The 15028-nt window shown below is 37.9% G+C and overlaps 1 protein-coding gene across 1 annotated transcript in view; it reads right to left on the bottom strand.

The window, feature by feature from the left end:
* The window catches only part of QRSL1 (glutaminyl-tRNA amidotransferase subunit QRSL1), a 36879-nt gene that overhangs the window by 11180 nt on the left and 10671 nt on the right, over positions 1-15028 (bottom strand). The window contains exons 2-8 of the mRNA XM_004044469.5: positions 14741-14900; positions 14328-14426; positions 12162-12258; positions 6053-6229; positions 2892-3067; positions 2694-2809; positions 354-546 (exon numbers count right to left, since the gene is read on the bottom strand). Coding sequence (XP_004044517.3) covers positions 354-546; positions 2694-2809; positions 2892-3067; positions 6053-6229; positions 12162-12258; positions 14328-14426; positions 14741-14900 — 1018 coding nt within the window. The remainder of the gene's footprint in view (positions 1-353; positions 547-2693; positions 2810-2891; positions 3068-6052; positions 6230-12161; positions 12259-14327; positions 14427-14740; positions 14901-15028) is intronic.

Below are 15028 nucleotides of genomic sequence, written 5' to 3'. Positions count from 1 at the left end.
GTCATGGAGAGAGAAGAAAAGAAAAGAACCAAGAAAGAAACTCCATTTGTTCACTCCCTCATTCATTCATTCAAACACTTATTGAGCTCTACATTAGCGGGACTGAGCATATGACAACAAGATACTATCCCTTCAAGTTATTCACAGTCCTGAGAAGCAAACCAAACATACACAGATATTTATGACAAATAGTGTAAGTACAAGTCTAAAATGACAAAGGTAAAATGATTCACTGATGAACTTTTCTGAATCATTAACATTATCTCAAGCATTAACTTTTTTGTCACTAATAAGTGAACTTTTCAAATGTTTGCGACAACTACCTTAAAAATAAAATAACCCAGCCATCTTACCATATTGTAGCCCATCAAATCTTGCCATATTCGATGCCACTTCTGATGTGCACAATACATGGTAGCAGACAATTGAATAACTGGTGTGAGGAAGGGATACTTCAATTACTTTGGCCCCCTCAGACTCAAAGAGGTCAGCAGCTTTGGACCAAAGAGACTGTACTTCACTTGATAATTCCGGTACAAGATATTCCTTATAGCAAAAAGTCAAGATACAAAATTGGAACTGTATAGATTATTTTATAAAAATTTGTACTTCATCTGTATAGATGATTTTATAAAAATCTGTACTTCAGGACCTTTGGTAATACATTACAAAATAGGATAAAATTGCTGGTAGGTAGCTAGAAAGACTAAATCCATTTCAGAGTGTTTATGGTATGACAAAGCACAGTACTAGATATTATGATCTGGATATAACAACATTAAAGATTGGAGATCTGGTTGGGGAAAATATTTGTTAAATGCTCATTATGTATCAGGAACCTAACAGCATATCAGCATATATCAGCATATATGTTAAATGCTCAAGTATCAGGTACCCTGTTAGATGATTTTCTTTTTTTTTTTTTTGAGACTGAGTCTCGCTCTGTCGCCCAGGCTGGAGTGCAGTGGCGCAATCTCAGCTCACTGCAGGCTCTGCCTCCTGGGTTCACGCCATTCTCCTGCCTTAGTCTTCCGAGCAGCTGGGACTACAGGCACCCACAGCCACGCCTGGCTAATTTTTTGTATTTTTTTTAGTAGAGACGGGGTTTCACTGTGTTAGGATGGTCTCGATCTCCTGACCTCGTGATCTGCCCGCCTCGGCCTCCCAAAGTGCTGGGATTACAGGCGTGAGCCACCGTGCCCAGCCTGTTAGATGATTTTCAAAGATTCTCTCATCTCATGCTTTTAACAAGCCTGTGATGTAGGTATTATAATCCTTCATTTTGTTAATGAAAAATCTTGACATAAGAAGTTATTTTCCTAATGTTAAATAGCAGGTAAGTAGAGGGTCTAGGATTTCAAACTGGGTCTGTTTTAAAGCCTATGCTCTCTATAAATAAATGCTTAAAAAGAATGCACAGATATTGCCTTCTTTTTTTTTTTTTTTTTTTTTTGAGATAGGGTCTTGCTCTGTCACCCAGGGTGGAGTGCAGTGGTGCAATCATGGCTCACGGCAGTCTCAACCTCCTGGACTCAAGCAATCCTCCCCCTTCAGCCTCCCAAACAGCTAGGACCACAGGTGCACGCCACCACACCCCACAATTTTTTTAAAACTTTTTGTAGAGATAGGGTCTCTGTATGTTGCCCCGGCCGGTCTCAAACTCCTGATCTCAAGTGATCCTCCTGCCTTGGCTTCCCAAGGTGCTGGGATTACAGGTGTACGCACCTGGCCTTACATATATTACCTTAATGGAAGATTTTAAATAAGGTAGTATTTCTCTATAGCAGTGGTCTTACCTGGGGGTTACTTTTGTCTCCTTTTCCCTAACCAGGAGACACTTGACAATGTCTGCAGACATTTTTGGTTGTGGGATTGTGGTTTTGGTGGTGGGGTACTACTTGCATGTATGGGTAGAGGCCAGGGATGCTACTAAACATCTTACAATGCACAGGACAGTCTCCCACAACAAACAATTACCAGCCCCAAACACCAACAGTGCTGAGGTTGTGAAACTTCATTATTCTGCAGGGTAACTTATCTTCCTAAAAGATTTGAAGTATTAATATATTGCAAGGCTTAATATTTTTAAAAGGTTAGTAATTTAACATTATAACATTCATGTATTCATTACTCAATTGCTACTGTAATAGATGCAGTAGTAATAATAACAACAGTAAAGATGTTAACATTTTTTGAGATATTACTATGCAAGTTATGGCTTTGGGCTAAAGTCCTTTCTTTACATTAGGGATTGGCAAACTATGGCCCATAGGCCAGATGTGACAAGCCAGCTGGTTTTTGAAAATAAAGTTTTATTGGAACAGAGACACACTTTTTCATTTACATATTGTCTGTGGCTGCTTTCTCACTATAATGGCAGTTAAGCAGTTATGATAAAGACTGCATGGTCCACAAAATCTAAAATATTTGCTATCTTGCCCATTACAGAAACAATTTACAGACTTAACATGACTGTCTAATTGATCCTCACAAACCTCTCTGAAGTCAATATTTTTATTATTCCTATTTTACAGATGGGGAAATTGAGCTAAAAGATTAAGTCACATACTCAACTCACATGATTAATAAAAGTGGCAGAGCAGAGATTCAAACCCACCTAATCCACCTCCCAAGTCTGTGCTCTCTATTGGACTTGACAGTATTTCTGTAAAGTAATGAAAGGAAAAAGTTACCTTTGGAATTCCTATACATAGTTTGCTCACATCTGCCAAACTGGGAAGCATGAATGGTTTATTAATAGGGTCATGTACTGTGGTAGAGTCCCTGGGGTCAGGTCCAGCCAGTGCACCTGTAAGGAGCAATACTTATGAATGACAGATATATTGTTTTATAGAGAAGCTGTTGCAAATGATATAGAATTATATAAATACCCAACACAATTGCTGCATCATCCACACATCTGGTTAAGATTCCTGGCACATCCATCGAATTCACCAGGGGAATGAGACCATGACGGGAAACTAAGCCATAGCTTGGTTTGAAACCAACAAGCCCACAGTGGGCAGCAGGATTTCTGGTCGATCCTCCTGTATCTGATCCTAAAGCCCTGGAATTTAAATGGAATTATCTTTAGAAGAATGATATATCTCTAATTATATTTGGAATCTACCCTTCCAATTGTATATTTTTAAACTGTATTGTCCTCTGATTACACAAAAGTAATACATGTTCATCTCAGAGAATTCATAAAGTACAGAAAACTTTAGGTACTCAATATTCCAATACCCAGAGGAAAACACTGTTAACATTTTGGCATATTAACTTCAAGTCTTTTTAAAAATGCATTTTTTTTCACCGTTGAGATAATTCTGTAATCATGAGTTTCCATCCCTTTTTTAACATTAGCTTTTTACTATGTCATTAAAATTCCTGAAAATGTAAAGTATATGTAATATTCCATCATATAAATTGGTGAGTCCTGGTATTTTAAAGTCCATTCTCCTTTCAATATACATATAAATCTTGCACTTTCTTCTGATGTTGATATTGAAAACAAATCAAATTAATGGCAATTTTGCAGTATGCTTTTACAGACTAAATATGCCCCTCCTAGAAATTCAGATACAGCCCTTTGCTACCCACCCCATCTAGAATCATGGATTGAGATGTTTAATAATTTAAACACTTACGTTGTTTCTAACTAGAATAACTATTTAATAAATAACTTTGTAATGAAAATCTCTGAACATAAATTTTTGCTTATGTGTGAGTACTTTTTAGGCTAGCTTCCAAGAAGTAGACTTAGTGCACATAAGTTTCTGATATATGCTGTCAAATTACTTGTCAGAAAGATTATGCCAATTTATATTCCTAGTTGCAGTGAGTCAGATTGTGTTTTAAAGTTTCAGTACCGTCACTGAGTACTAGTAATTTTTAAAATTGTTAGTGTGATAACCAAAAAGTTTTTATTAATGTGCATTTTAAATAATTTTGCACATTTATTTATACATGCATTACTCAACTACAAAGTGACTGTTCATTTCTTTACCCAGTTACCTACAGAGTTTGTGTTGTTCTTATTTTAAAAAAACAAAAAATGGATCTGGAGGACATTATGCTAAATGAAATAAGCCAGTCACAGAAAGACAAATACTATATGACACCACGTACATGAGATAACTAGAGTAATCAAATTCATAAGACAGAAAGTAGAAGGTGGTTACCAGGGATGGGAGAGGGTTGAAGGGTACACAGTTTTAGTGTTGCAAGATGAAAAGTGTTCTGAAGACTGATTGCACGTTTTTAATACTTTTGAACTGTACTTTTAAAAATGGTTAGGCTGGTACATTTTATGTTATGTGCATTTTACCACAATTGAAAAACCATTTCAGGAAAACAGAAGTTGTGCTATAGAACAGTACATATCTACTATAAAAATTAAAATATTATATAACTATATGATGTATAAAGATTACTCTTATAATCACAGCCCCCACAATAACCGTTACCAGTTCTGACATGCATTCATCCAGACATGCAGTACTTCCATGCAATGACTGACATATATACCTATGCAATTGTTACTTTTAACAGAAATGGGTTCTGCAACTTATTTTTCACTTAACAATTTATCTTAGTTATTTTTCCATGTCATTGCATAGTGCTCTAACTCATTCTTTTTAGTGGCTGCACAGTACTCCAGGAATCTTCCTATTTTAAAAGCTATTGTAAAAGAAACAAATCAAAAAGGGGTAAACAAATCAAAAAGAAGGAAACAAAAGCAGAACACTTTACAGTTTGAGATACATTCAATCTGAAGTTATTTTTGGTCTGTGCTTCTGTTGCTTATATTTAAAGTGAAGCTTTGGACTGAACAGTGCTCCTAACAATAACATGGCACTTGTGCCCTACAGAAAATGCAAATTAGATTTCCTTTCTTACAGTGTCAAGTTAAGCTACAAAATCAGACTGTTGCTTTCACAATTTTAAAAGATACATTTTCTTATTAGCATTCACTGACGGCTATGTAAAAGTAAAACTTACATTTCCATAGGAATTATGTGTCAAAATGCCATCTACTCAAAGCACATTCAGAAAGATAAACACTAAGTGGGATGATGGGGACAGAAAAAAAGCACCTAATCCTGCAGTCCTAACTTGTCAGAACTCACATTAATATTAATGCAATGCTACAAAATTTCACAGAGATAAAATGAAATGGTTTTACTTGTTAATAAGATTTTAGGAAAACTGAAAAAAAATCTGTAGAACTCACATCTCCATAGCTCTAAAAAAATATAAATGATTTATGGATTGCAATGTGTGTGAAAGAACTTAGTTTTAATGGATAATTAAGGGGAGATAAAATACAAAACTATTACCAAAGAAACACATTCATTTTGATTAAATTGAGACTGATAAACACAGCAACAGCCATATTTACTTTCTTTTCTTTGGGTAGTTAAGAAATGCTTTACAAATGGAACTGAAAATATGATCAATGGATTCTTACCAAATACAAAGTATGATAGATAAACAGAATCAGCATCTAACAAGCTTGAAAAAACTTTACTTACTGATGTACATTTTTAATTGCAGATTCCTGAAAACACTATTTAAAATATCTTATTAATACATATTAGCATTTTTTCTTTTTTTTTCAAAAGATTGATCTTGCTGAAGGATAAACATTACTAACAGTTTAGTTCAGCAGCACTCAACTAAAGCCATTGTATGTTAGTCCCTAAATATTTGTACAATCAGTGAGCACACACTCAAATTATTTAAAAATGAAATGCAATGAAGTTCATTTATGTTCGATGCTTTATTCTGCAAGATCCAAAAAATCATATTTTAAGAGAACCAGATACTATGGAGAAAAATTTGTTATTTTAAAGTTAAAAGTATTAAATATACATAGTGTACTGTACAGTTGAGTGCAACTCAAGATATAATTTTGATATACCTTTGAGCACATATAGCTCACTAGAAAGAAAAATACCAGGGTATGAACTACTCTATTGCTGGATACAGTTTATGACTGTTTGTATTTGGGTGGGTTTTAAAATACAGATAGAGAAAAGCATCTTACGCGTAGCATGTGAACGCTGATACAGCAGCTGCACTCCCACCTGAGCTTCCTCCAGTTATCAGCCAGTCTGAATCTTCATTCTCACTGTGGGGATTCTGCTTCCTCTTTTCTCTATATTGTTTTGAATAACTCCAGGGGTTTTTAACTGGTCCAAATACACCATCTGTGCTCCCAGATCTGATGACGAAGTGAAGCAAGGTACCTTAGTAAAACTTTCATTTTATGTGAAAATTTCATCTTCTGAGTATATTATTTGCTTCTGACACTCATTGAGCATTTAAGAACCCACTGTAGCTTGAATTGAAAAAGGTGGGAAGCCTGTTCAGATGTAGCTTTCATTAATTGACAGTTGCGGAGGATGGGAAGGAAGAGCATTTGTGGTAGAAAATAGACAAAGCTAATCTGCTAAGAAAAGATTTTGCCTCTTTTGATCATCCAATTCAACTGAAGATGATTTCCCTTGTGAATCAAGGTCTTCCAGCTGAAAAGGGTTACATTCAAACAGTTAAGTCTTCTGAGGAAATCGCTCCCTTAACCAGAAGTTCTATGAAAAACATTACAAGTGGAATGCTAATAACTTAAATTTTTGAAATGATTTTATTCTCAGATAAATTGCAAAAATAAAAATAACATATAAAGCACTTTATACCCTTTACCCAGACATACCTACGGTCAACATTTTATCCCTTTGCTTTACTACTTGTGTGCTCTGTGTACGTTTGTACATATGTACATATATACACAAAGTATGACAGAAACTTAAGGGTATCTTAAGGGTAACTTACATGTATATCATAGCCCTTTATCCCTAAATACTTTAGTGTGTATTTCCTAAGAATAAGGATATCACATTATACAGTCACAGTATAGTTATCAATCTCAGTAACATTAATATCAATACAATAATTTTTTTTTCTTTTTTGAGACAGAGTCTCGCTCTACTGGCAGTCTGGAGTGCAGTGGCGCGATCTCGGCTCACTGCAACCTCCGCCTCCCAGATTCAAGCAATTCTCCTGCCTCAGCCTCCCGAGTAGCTGGGACTACAGGTGCGTGCCACCACGACGGGCTAATTTTTGTATTTTCAGTAGAGACGGGGTTTCACCACGTTGGCCAGGATGGTCTCAATCTCTTGACCTCGTAATCCACCCGCCTTGGCCTCCCAAAGTGCTGGGATTACAGGGGTGAGCCACCACGCCCGGCCTACAATACTTTTATCTAATCTACTGTATGTAATTCAATTCTGTCAACTGATTCAATAATGTACTTTGGCTGGGCGCAGTGGCTCACGCCTGTAATCCCAGCACTTTGGGAGGCCGAGGAGGGCGGAACACGAGGTCAGGAGATCGAGACCATCCCGGATAACACGGTGAAACCCCATCTCTACTAAAAATACAAAAAATTAGCCGGGCGTGGTGGCGGGCGCCTGTAGTCCCAGCTACTCGGGAGGCTGAGGCAGAAGAATGGTGTGAACCCGGGAGGCGGAGCTTGCAGTGAGCCGAGATCACGCCACTGCACTCCAGCCTGGGTGACAGAGTGAGACTCCATCTCAAAAAAAAAAAAAAAAAAAAAGTACTTTATGGCATTTTATCTCCTTCCTGGATCAAATCTAGAGTCAGGTCTTCCATTTAATTATCATTGTCTCTTTTTTTTTTTTTTTTGAGACAGTCTCGCTCTATTGCCCAGGCTGGAGTGCAGTGGCACGATCTTGGCTCACTGCAAGCTCCACCTCCCGGTGTCAAGTGATCCAGGTTCAAGCGATTCTCATGCCTCTCGAGTAGCTGGGACTACAGGCATCCACTACCATGCCTTGGTCTCCCAAAGTGCTGAGATTACAGGTGTGAGCCACTGTGCCCAAGCTCACTGTGATTTTCATTTTGAATTCCACTAATAATCAACGATATTAAGCATTGTTTCATGTGTTTGTCAACTATGTTTTAATCTCTGATGAAATGTCTTCTTAAATCTTTTGTTCATTTTTTAAAAATAGAGTTGCATGTTTTCTTATTAAGGTGGGAAATGTTCTATGTATTTTGGATATCGGTTCTTTCTGAGATACATGTTTTGCAAATATTTTTCTCTCAGTCTGTGGCTTGCGTTTTCACTTTTTTAGTAGCATATTTCAAAGTACAGAAGTTCTTAATTTTAATGAAGTCTATTAATTTTTTTTTTTTTTTTGAGAAGGAGTCTTGCTCTGTCGCCCAGGCTGGAGTGCAGTGGCGCGATTTCGGCTCACTGCAACCTCTGCCTCCCGGGTTCATGCCATTCTCCTGCCTCAGCCTCCTGAGTAGCAGGGACTACAGGCGCCTGCCACCACGCCCGGCTAATTTTTTGTATTTTTAGTAGAGACAGGGTTTCACCGTGTTAGCCAGGATGGTCTCAATCTCCTGACCTTGTGATCCACCTGCCTCGGCCTCCCAAAGTGCTGGGATTACAGGTGTGAGCCACCGTGCCCAGCCAGGTCTATCAATTTTTTAAGTGGATTTGTGCTTCATGTGTCCTATCTAAAAGAACTCTGACTAATTCAAGGTCACAAATACTTTTCCCTGTTTTTTTAAATTTTTTTTTTCTGTAGAGACAGGGTCTCACTATGTTGCCCAGGCTGATCTAGGACTCCTGGGCTCAAGCAATCCTACTGCCTCAGTTTCCCACAGTGCTGAGATAACAGGCATGAGCCACCAGGCCCAGCATCCCCTACATTTTCTTGAGTTTTATGTTAGGTTTTACTTTCTTTATCTCTTATCCGGGAAGATTTTCACAGCCCTTTTTTTGTTTTCATATGATATTTTAATAGAATGGTTCTCATTTTGGATTTATCTTTTGTTTCCCCATTATTAGAGTCAGCTTACACATTCTCAGCTGGAATATTACATAGGTGATATTGTATCCTCAGACAATTACATCTGGAGGCACATAACGTCCACTTCACCCTCACTGGTGATGTTAATTTTGATCAACTGATGAAGGCAATTTCCTAAAAGCCTTTGTTCAAATACACTCCCATGGATTAGTTCATTCAACATATATATAATGAATTCCAAGATATATCACTCTGAACTACACACGCAAGGACTCTTGTTTCTATGAAACAGAGACCAATGACCAAGCAAATATTACAAATGTGGCAAGTGTCATAAAAGGGTAAGTATAAAGTACTTTTGGTGAAAGACTGCTTTTCCCTAAGATCAAGATCAAGGCAAGGAAATCTGCTCTCACCACTTCTATTCAACATTGCACCTAAGGCCCTCACTGGTACAGTAAGGCAAGAAGAAGAAATAAGACTAACTCTATTTGTAGACTACACAATTTGCTACATAAAATATTCTACAGAATCCACAAAGATAAACTAGAACTAATAAGCAAGCTTTAACAAGGTCATGGGATAAAAGGTCAATATAGAAAAATCAATTATGTTTCAATGTACTAGCAATAAACAATTAGAAACTGAAAAAAATACAATTTTCTATAGCATTAAGAAACATGGCCGGGGGCGGTGGCTCACGCCTATAATCCCAACACTTTGGGAGGACGAGGCGGGCGGATCACAAGGTCAGGAGTTTGAGACCAGCCTGGCCAATATGGTGAAACACTGTCTCTACTAAAAATACAAAAATTAGCTGGGCGTGGTGGCATGTGCCTGTAGTCCCAGCTACTCAGGAGGCTGAGACAGGAGAATCTCTTGAACCCAGGAGGCAGAGGTTGCAGTGAGCTGAGATTGCACCATTGCACTCCAGTCTGGGTGACAGAGTGAGATTCTGTCTCAAAAAAAAAAGAAAAGAAACACAAAACACACGAATAAATCAAATTATATGTACAATTTATATGCAGGAAATCATAAAAACATTCCAGAGTAAAACAAAATGGATGAGAAGACATGTATTATGATGCCGATTCTTTCCAAGTTGATCTATAAATTCAACACAATCACAATCAAAATCCATTAAACTTGTTTGTAGAAATTAGCAAGCTTATTCTAAAACATATCAAAATATAACAGATCTAGATTATGTAAAATGATTTTGAAAAAGAAGAACAAAGTTAGAAGACTCTTACTACATAATTTCAAGGCTTACTATAAAGCTATAATAATCAAGATGGTGTGACACTGGAATAAACAGAGATGCAACAGAGTCCAGAAACAGACCTACTGAATGTGCTTGATTTTTGACAAAAAAACCTAAGATCATTCAACGAGAAAAGGATAATCTTTTTTATTATTAGTGCTGGAGTTAATGGACATCCATACGTTGAATAAATGGACTTTATTCATACTATATACGAAAATCTAATTCGAAGTGAATCACAGATCTAAATGTAAGAGCTAAGACTACAAAACTTCTAGGAAAAAATTCTTTGTGACCTTTGTTAGGTAAAGATTTCTTGGCCAGGCATGATGGCTCACGTCTATGATCCCAGCACTTTGGGAGACCAGGCAGGCAGATCACCTGAGGTCAGGAGTTTGAGACCAGCCTGGCCAACGCGGTGAAACCCCATCTCTACTAAAAATACAAAATTAGCTGGGCCCGGTGGTGCGCGCCTGTAATCCCAACTACTCGGGAGGCTGAGGCAGGAGAATCGCTTGAATCTGGGAGGCCGAGGTTGTAGTGAGCCGAGATCGTGCCATTGCACTCCAAGCACTCCAGCCTGAGCAACAAGAGCACAACTGTGCTTCAAAAAACAAAAAACAAACAAACAAACAAAAAAGATTTCTTAGGACACATGAATCATAAAAGAAAAAAATTCAGCCAGGTGAGGTGATGTGTGCTTGCAGTCCCAGCTGCTCGGAAGGATGAGGTCAGAGGATCACTTGATGCCAGGAGTTCAAGACCAGCCTGTGTAACACAGTGAAACCCCATCTTTAAAAAAAAAAAGGAAAAAATGGGCCTGGCACAGTTGCTTGTGCCTCCCAACACTTTGTTGGACCAAGCTGGGAGCACAGTTTGAGTCCAGGAGTTTGAGATCAGCCTGGGCAACCCAGTGAGACCCTGTCTATATGAAAGGAAGAAAACAAAAAAGGAAAGAAAGAAAAGAAGGCCGGGCGTGGTGGTGCATGCCTGTAATCCCAGCACTTTGAGAGGCCAAGGCAGGTGGATCACCTGAGGTCAGGAGTTCAAGAGCACCCTGGCGAACATGGCGACACCCAATCTCTACTAAAAATACAAAAATTAGCTGGGAATGGTGGGGCATGCCTGTAGTCCCAGCTACTTGGGAGGCTGAGTCAGGAGAATCGCTTGAAGCTGGGAGGCAGAGGCTGCAGCGAGCCGAGATCGCACCATTGCATTCCAGCGTGGATGACAAGAGCAAAACTCTGTCTCAAAAAAAAAAAGAATGAAAAGAAGAGAAAAAAGAAAAAAATTGATAAACTGGACTTTATCAAAATTAAGAACTTTTACTCTTTGAAAGGCATGTTCAGAGAATAAAAAGATAAACCAGAGACTTGAAGAAAATATTTGCAAATCAGCACCTATCTGATAATGGATTTGAATCCAAAATATATGAAACAATTCTTTTTTTTTTTTTTTGAGACAGAGTTGCACTCTTGTAGCCCAGGCTGGAGTACAATGGCGCGATCTCGGCTCACCGCAACCTCCGCCTCCCGGGTTCAAGCGATTCTCCCGCCTCAGCCTCCCAAGTAGCTGGGATTACAGGCATGCGCCACCACACCTGGGTAATTTTTGTGTTTTTAGTAGAGACAGGGTTTCTCCATGTTGGTCAGGTCAGCCTCGAACTCCCTACCTCAGGTGATCCACCTGCCTCGGCCTCCCAAAGCGCTGGGATTACAGGCATGAGCCAGAAAGGATTCTTACAACTCAATAATAAGATGACCCAATTTCAAAAAATGGGCAAAGAATTTGAACAGCTACTTCACTGATGAAGATATAGGGATGGCAAAATAAACACATGAAAAGATGTTTAACATTATTAGTCATCAGGGAAATACAAGCCAAAAGCAAAATTAGAGATGACTATATATCTATTAAACAACTTAACATAATCTCACAGAGGGACTAAGAAACTGGCACTAGATCCTCAATCCTTTTAGGTAACTACATTTAGTGAAAATAAAGGCACAGACAGAAGAAACTCAAGAGAAGATTTCAATTTTACTTACCCCATAGCAAACTCATCTAAATTTGTTTTTCCCATTAGTAGAGCTCCCTGATCCAACAACTTCTGAACTACTGTAGCATTATAAGGTGGTATATAACCTGAAAAAAATTTAGTTACTATTATTTTTTTTACAGTCCAGAAGTCTTTTATTTGTTTATACCTATTATGCCATGAATTCACAGGGAATAGGCTCCAGCAGCTCAGGAGCCTTCCCATTGGTTCTCACACAGTGCGCTTCTCTGGGTGGAGCAGGCTGGCACGTCAATTGAACCCAGGTACCTTTCTCTTTGGCTTCCTTCTTTTTCTCATCATTTTCCTCAATGCGTTTCAGGAAGCTATCTCGGCTCTTACAGTACTTACTGTGCTCAATATGCACATTCATTCTCTTGGCAAGAATCTTGCCATTGTTTGTTTACAACAATGCCAACAGCATGCTGGGGAACACTGTGTACTCTCCAGTTTTGCCATGGTAACACTTGTGGGGCATTCCTTTTTGAACAATACCCATTCCCTTGATGTCCACAACATCACCTTTCTTACAGGTTCACATGTACGTGGCAAACAACTCCCTGTTTTCTAAAAGGCCTAGAAAACACATATCGGGTGCCTCTCCTCTTTCCCTTTGTGTTCATCATTTTCGTGAATTACTGGATGATGGTGGTTCCCGCCAAAGGCCAGTTACCTTTTTATAGGAAACAAAACAGCGAATATGTAAATCATATGTAAGAAACAAGAGTTGGCGGAGCGGGGTGGCTCACGCCTGTAATCCCAAAACTTTGGGAGGCCAAGACAGGCGGATCACCTGAGGTCAGGAGTTCGAGACCAGACTGGCCAATGTGGAGAAACGCTGTCTCTACTAAAAATATAAAATTTAGCTGGGTCTGGTGGTGCATGCCTGTAATTTCAGCTACTTAGGAGGTGAGACAGGAGAATCACTTTAACCCAGGAGGTGGAAGTTGCAGTGACCCGAGATCGCACCACTGCACTCCACTCTGGGCGACAGAGCAAGACTCTGTCTTAAACAAACAAACAAAAAACAAAAAATCAAGAGTCTAAACTGCAATTAAGCAATTCATAGTGATATGTATTAATTATTCCTAATTTAAATAATCAGTTGTACTTCCTTCCAGTAATTTTTTTCTACTGCTAATGTATGTTTTCCAAAGATAGTCTGTGCCTTCACTATTTTTATAATCTAAAAACACTGACTTTACCAGTTAGTTCTACAAAATATTGCATGATAGTCAGAGATGTACCCAGTATTTTTGAAATAGTAAATCTCTATTTTGCTCATTGTACTTGATTTTTTCTTCTCATGTTATACCACACAGTAATTTTTATGCATTTCCAGTAGAAATAGATCTTTATTTTCAACTAAAATTTTCTCTAGCTATTGAAAAGCTCTAGCGTATATTCCAAAATAATTAACAACAGTCTGCATATTAGAGGAACGTGGGGCATATTCCTCATAGAATATTATTTTTAGCGTCTAGTACTCTGAATAACCTTTTTTCTATTTCTGTTTCTTCCTAGGATCCAAATATCTTGATAAACCTGCTTTCTTTTGACCAAACTCTAAAGAATAAATCTAAGCATTGCCATACTGTGCTACAAGAGATAGAGGAATCAGGAAATAAAAAATAACTGGTCAGTAGATGTTAATGAATCCTCACGTCATCCACAGGAGAAGGGTATTGATGATAGCCAGTTCATACTTATTCCCATGTTATCAATGAGCTGAAGGTAGAGGTTATATAGTATGTTTATGGTAATCAGTTTTTTTATTTCATTTTTTAGAGATGAGGTCTCACTATGTTGCCCAGGCTGGACTCAAACTCCTGAGCTCAAGTGATTCTCCCACCTCAGCCTCCCAAGTAGCTGAGACTACAGGTATGCACCCAGTTGGTAATTAGTTATTGAACTGAGTCTTCCTAAATATTAATAGAATTTTTGAAAACTTCTGAGATAGCATTCATTAAGCTGGCCGACCTCTAAAGAAAAATTCTGCATTCTAAAAGAGCAAATAGTAAAAAAATGTGATATTATATTCTAAATATTTCCTTCAAAGATATAATTAGTCTGAGATTATCTTGGTACTTTATTATCCTTAAAGCGAAAAATACCTATTTTTATAAAATTATCAATGCTCTGATCAGTTAAACTTTACCTTTCAGCATATTTGATGCACATGTTGTCTCAATGCCAGAAGTGCTGAAGTTGTCTTTTACTGCAATAGGAATTCCATCTAAATCCCCAAGTGACTGTCCTGCATTAAAAAGCCAAAAGAGTGATAAAGGAGATAGTTTAAAATATAAAGATACATGAATACATGTTATTACAGTAACTACTAGTTTTTGGCAAAGATACTTCTTCAGAAATCAAATTTATGGCAGAAATTAATACAGTTGGACATTATGAAGCATCACATAGCCATTACCCTCATTTTTATTATCCTCATGGCAAGTTCTTTAAATAAGGCTATGTTTTATGTTTAAAGCTTCACTTGCCAAATGGAGACTGCTACAAACAATTAAACTTCTCTGGAGATATAACAATTAAGTATAGTTAAAAGCAATTTACCATTCTTATATCTCTTTTCTGATTCTTCAGCTTGTTTTAAGGCCACCTCTTCTGACACAGTAATGTAGGCATTTAGAAACTCGGTCTTCTTGATAAGAGAGAGACATTTTTGACAGAGCTCTGTTGGTGTAATTTGGCCTTGTTTCAGTGCCGCAGAAACCTATGGTGTATACAGTTCAAAAACCTTTTACTGAGTCTGCAGAAGTTTCAAATGTTATATTGGTGGGGGTGGGGGGAGAGGGAGTGGCTAAGTATAACATTTTAAAGTGAGGCTTGGGTTCAAAATCA

This window comes from Gorilla gorilla, chromosome 5 (genome assembly GCF_029281585.2).
Source record: "Gorilla gorilla gorilla isolate KB3781 chromosome 5, NHGRI_mGorGor1-v2.1_pri, whole genome shotgun sequence".
NCBI classification, from domain to species: domain Eukaryota; kingdom Metazoa; phylum Chordata; class Mammalia; order Primates; family Hominidae; genus Gorilla; species Gorilla gorilla.
Note: the sequence above shows the minus strand (reverse complement) of the source record. Positions and strands in the feature narration are given on the sequence as shown.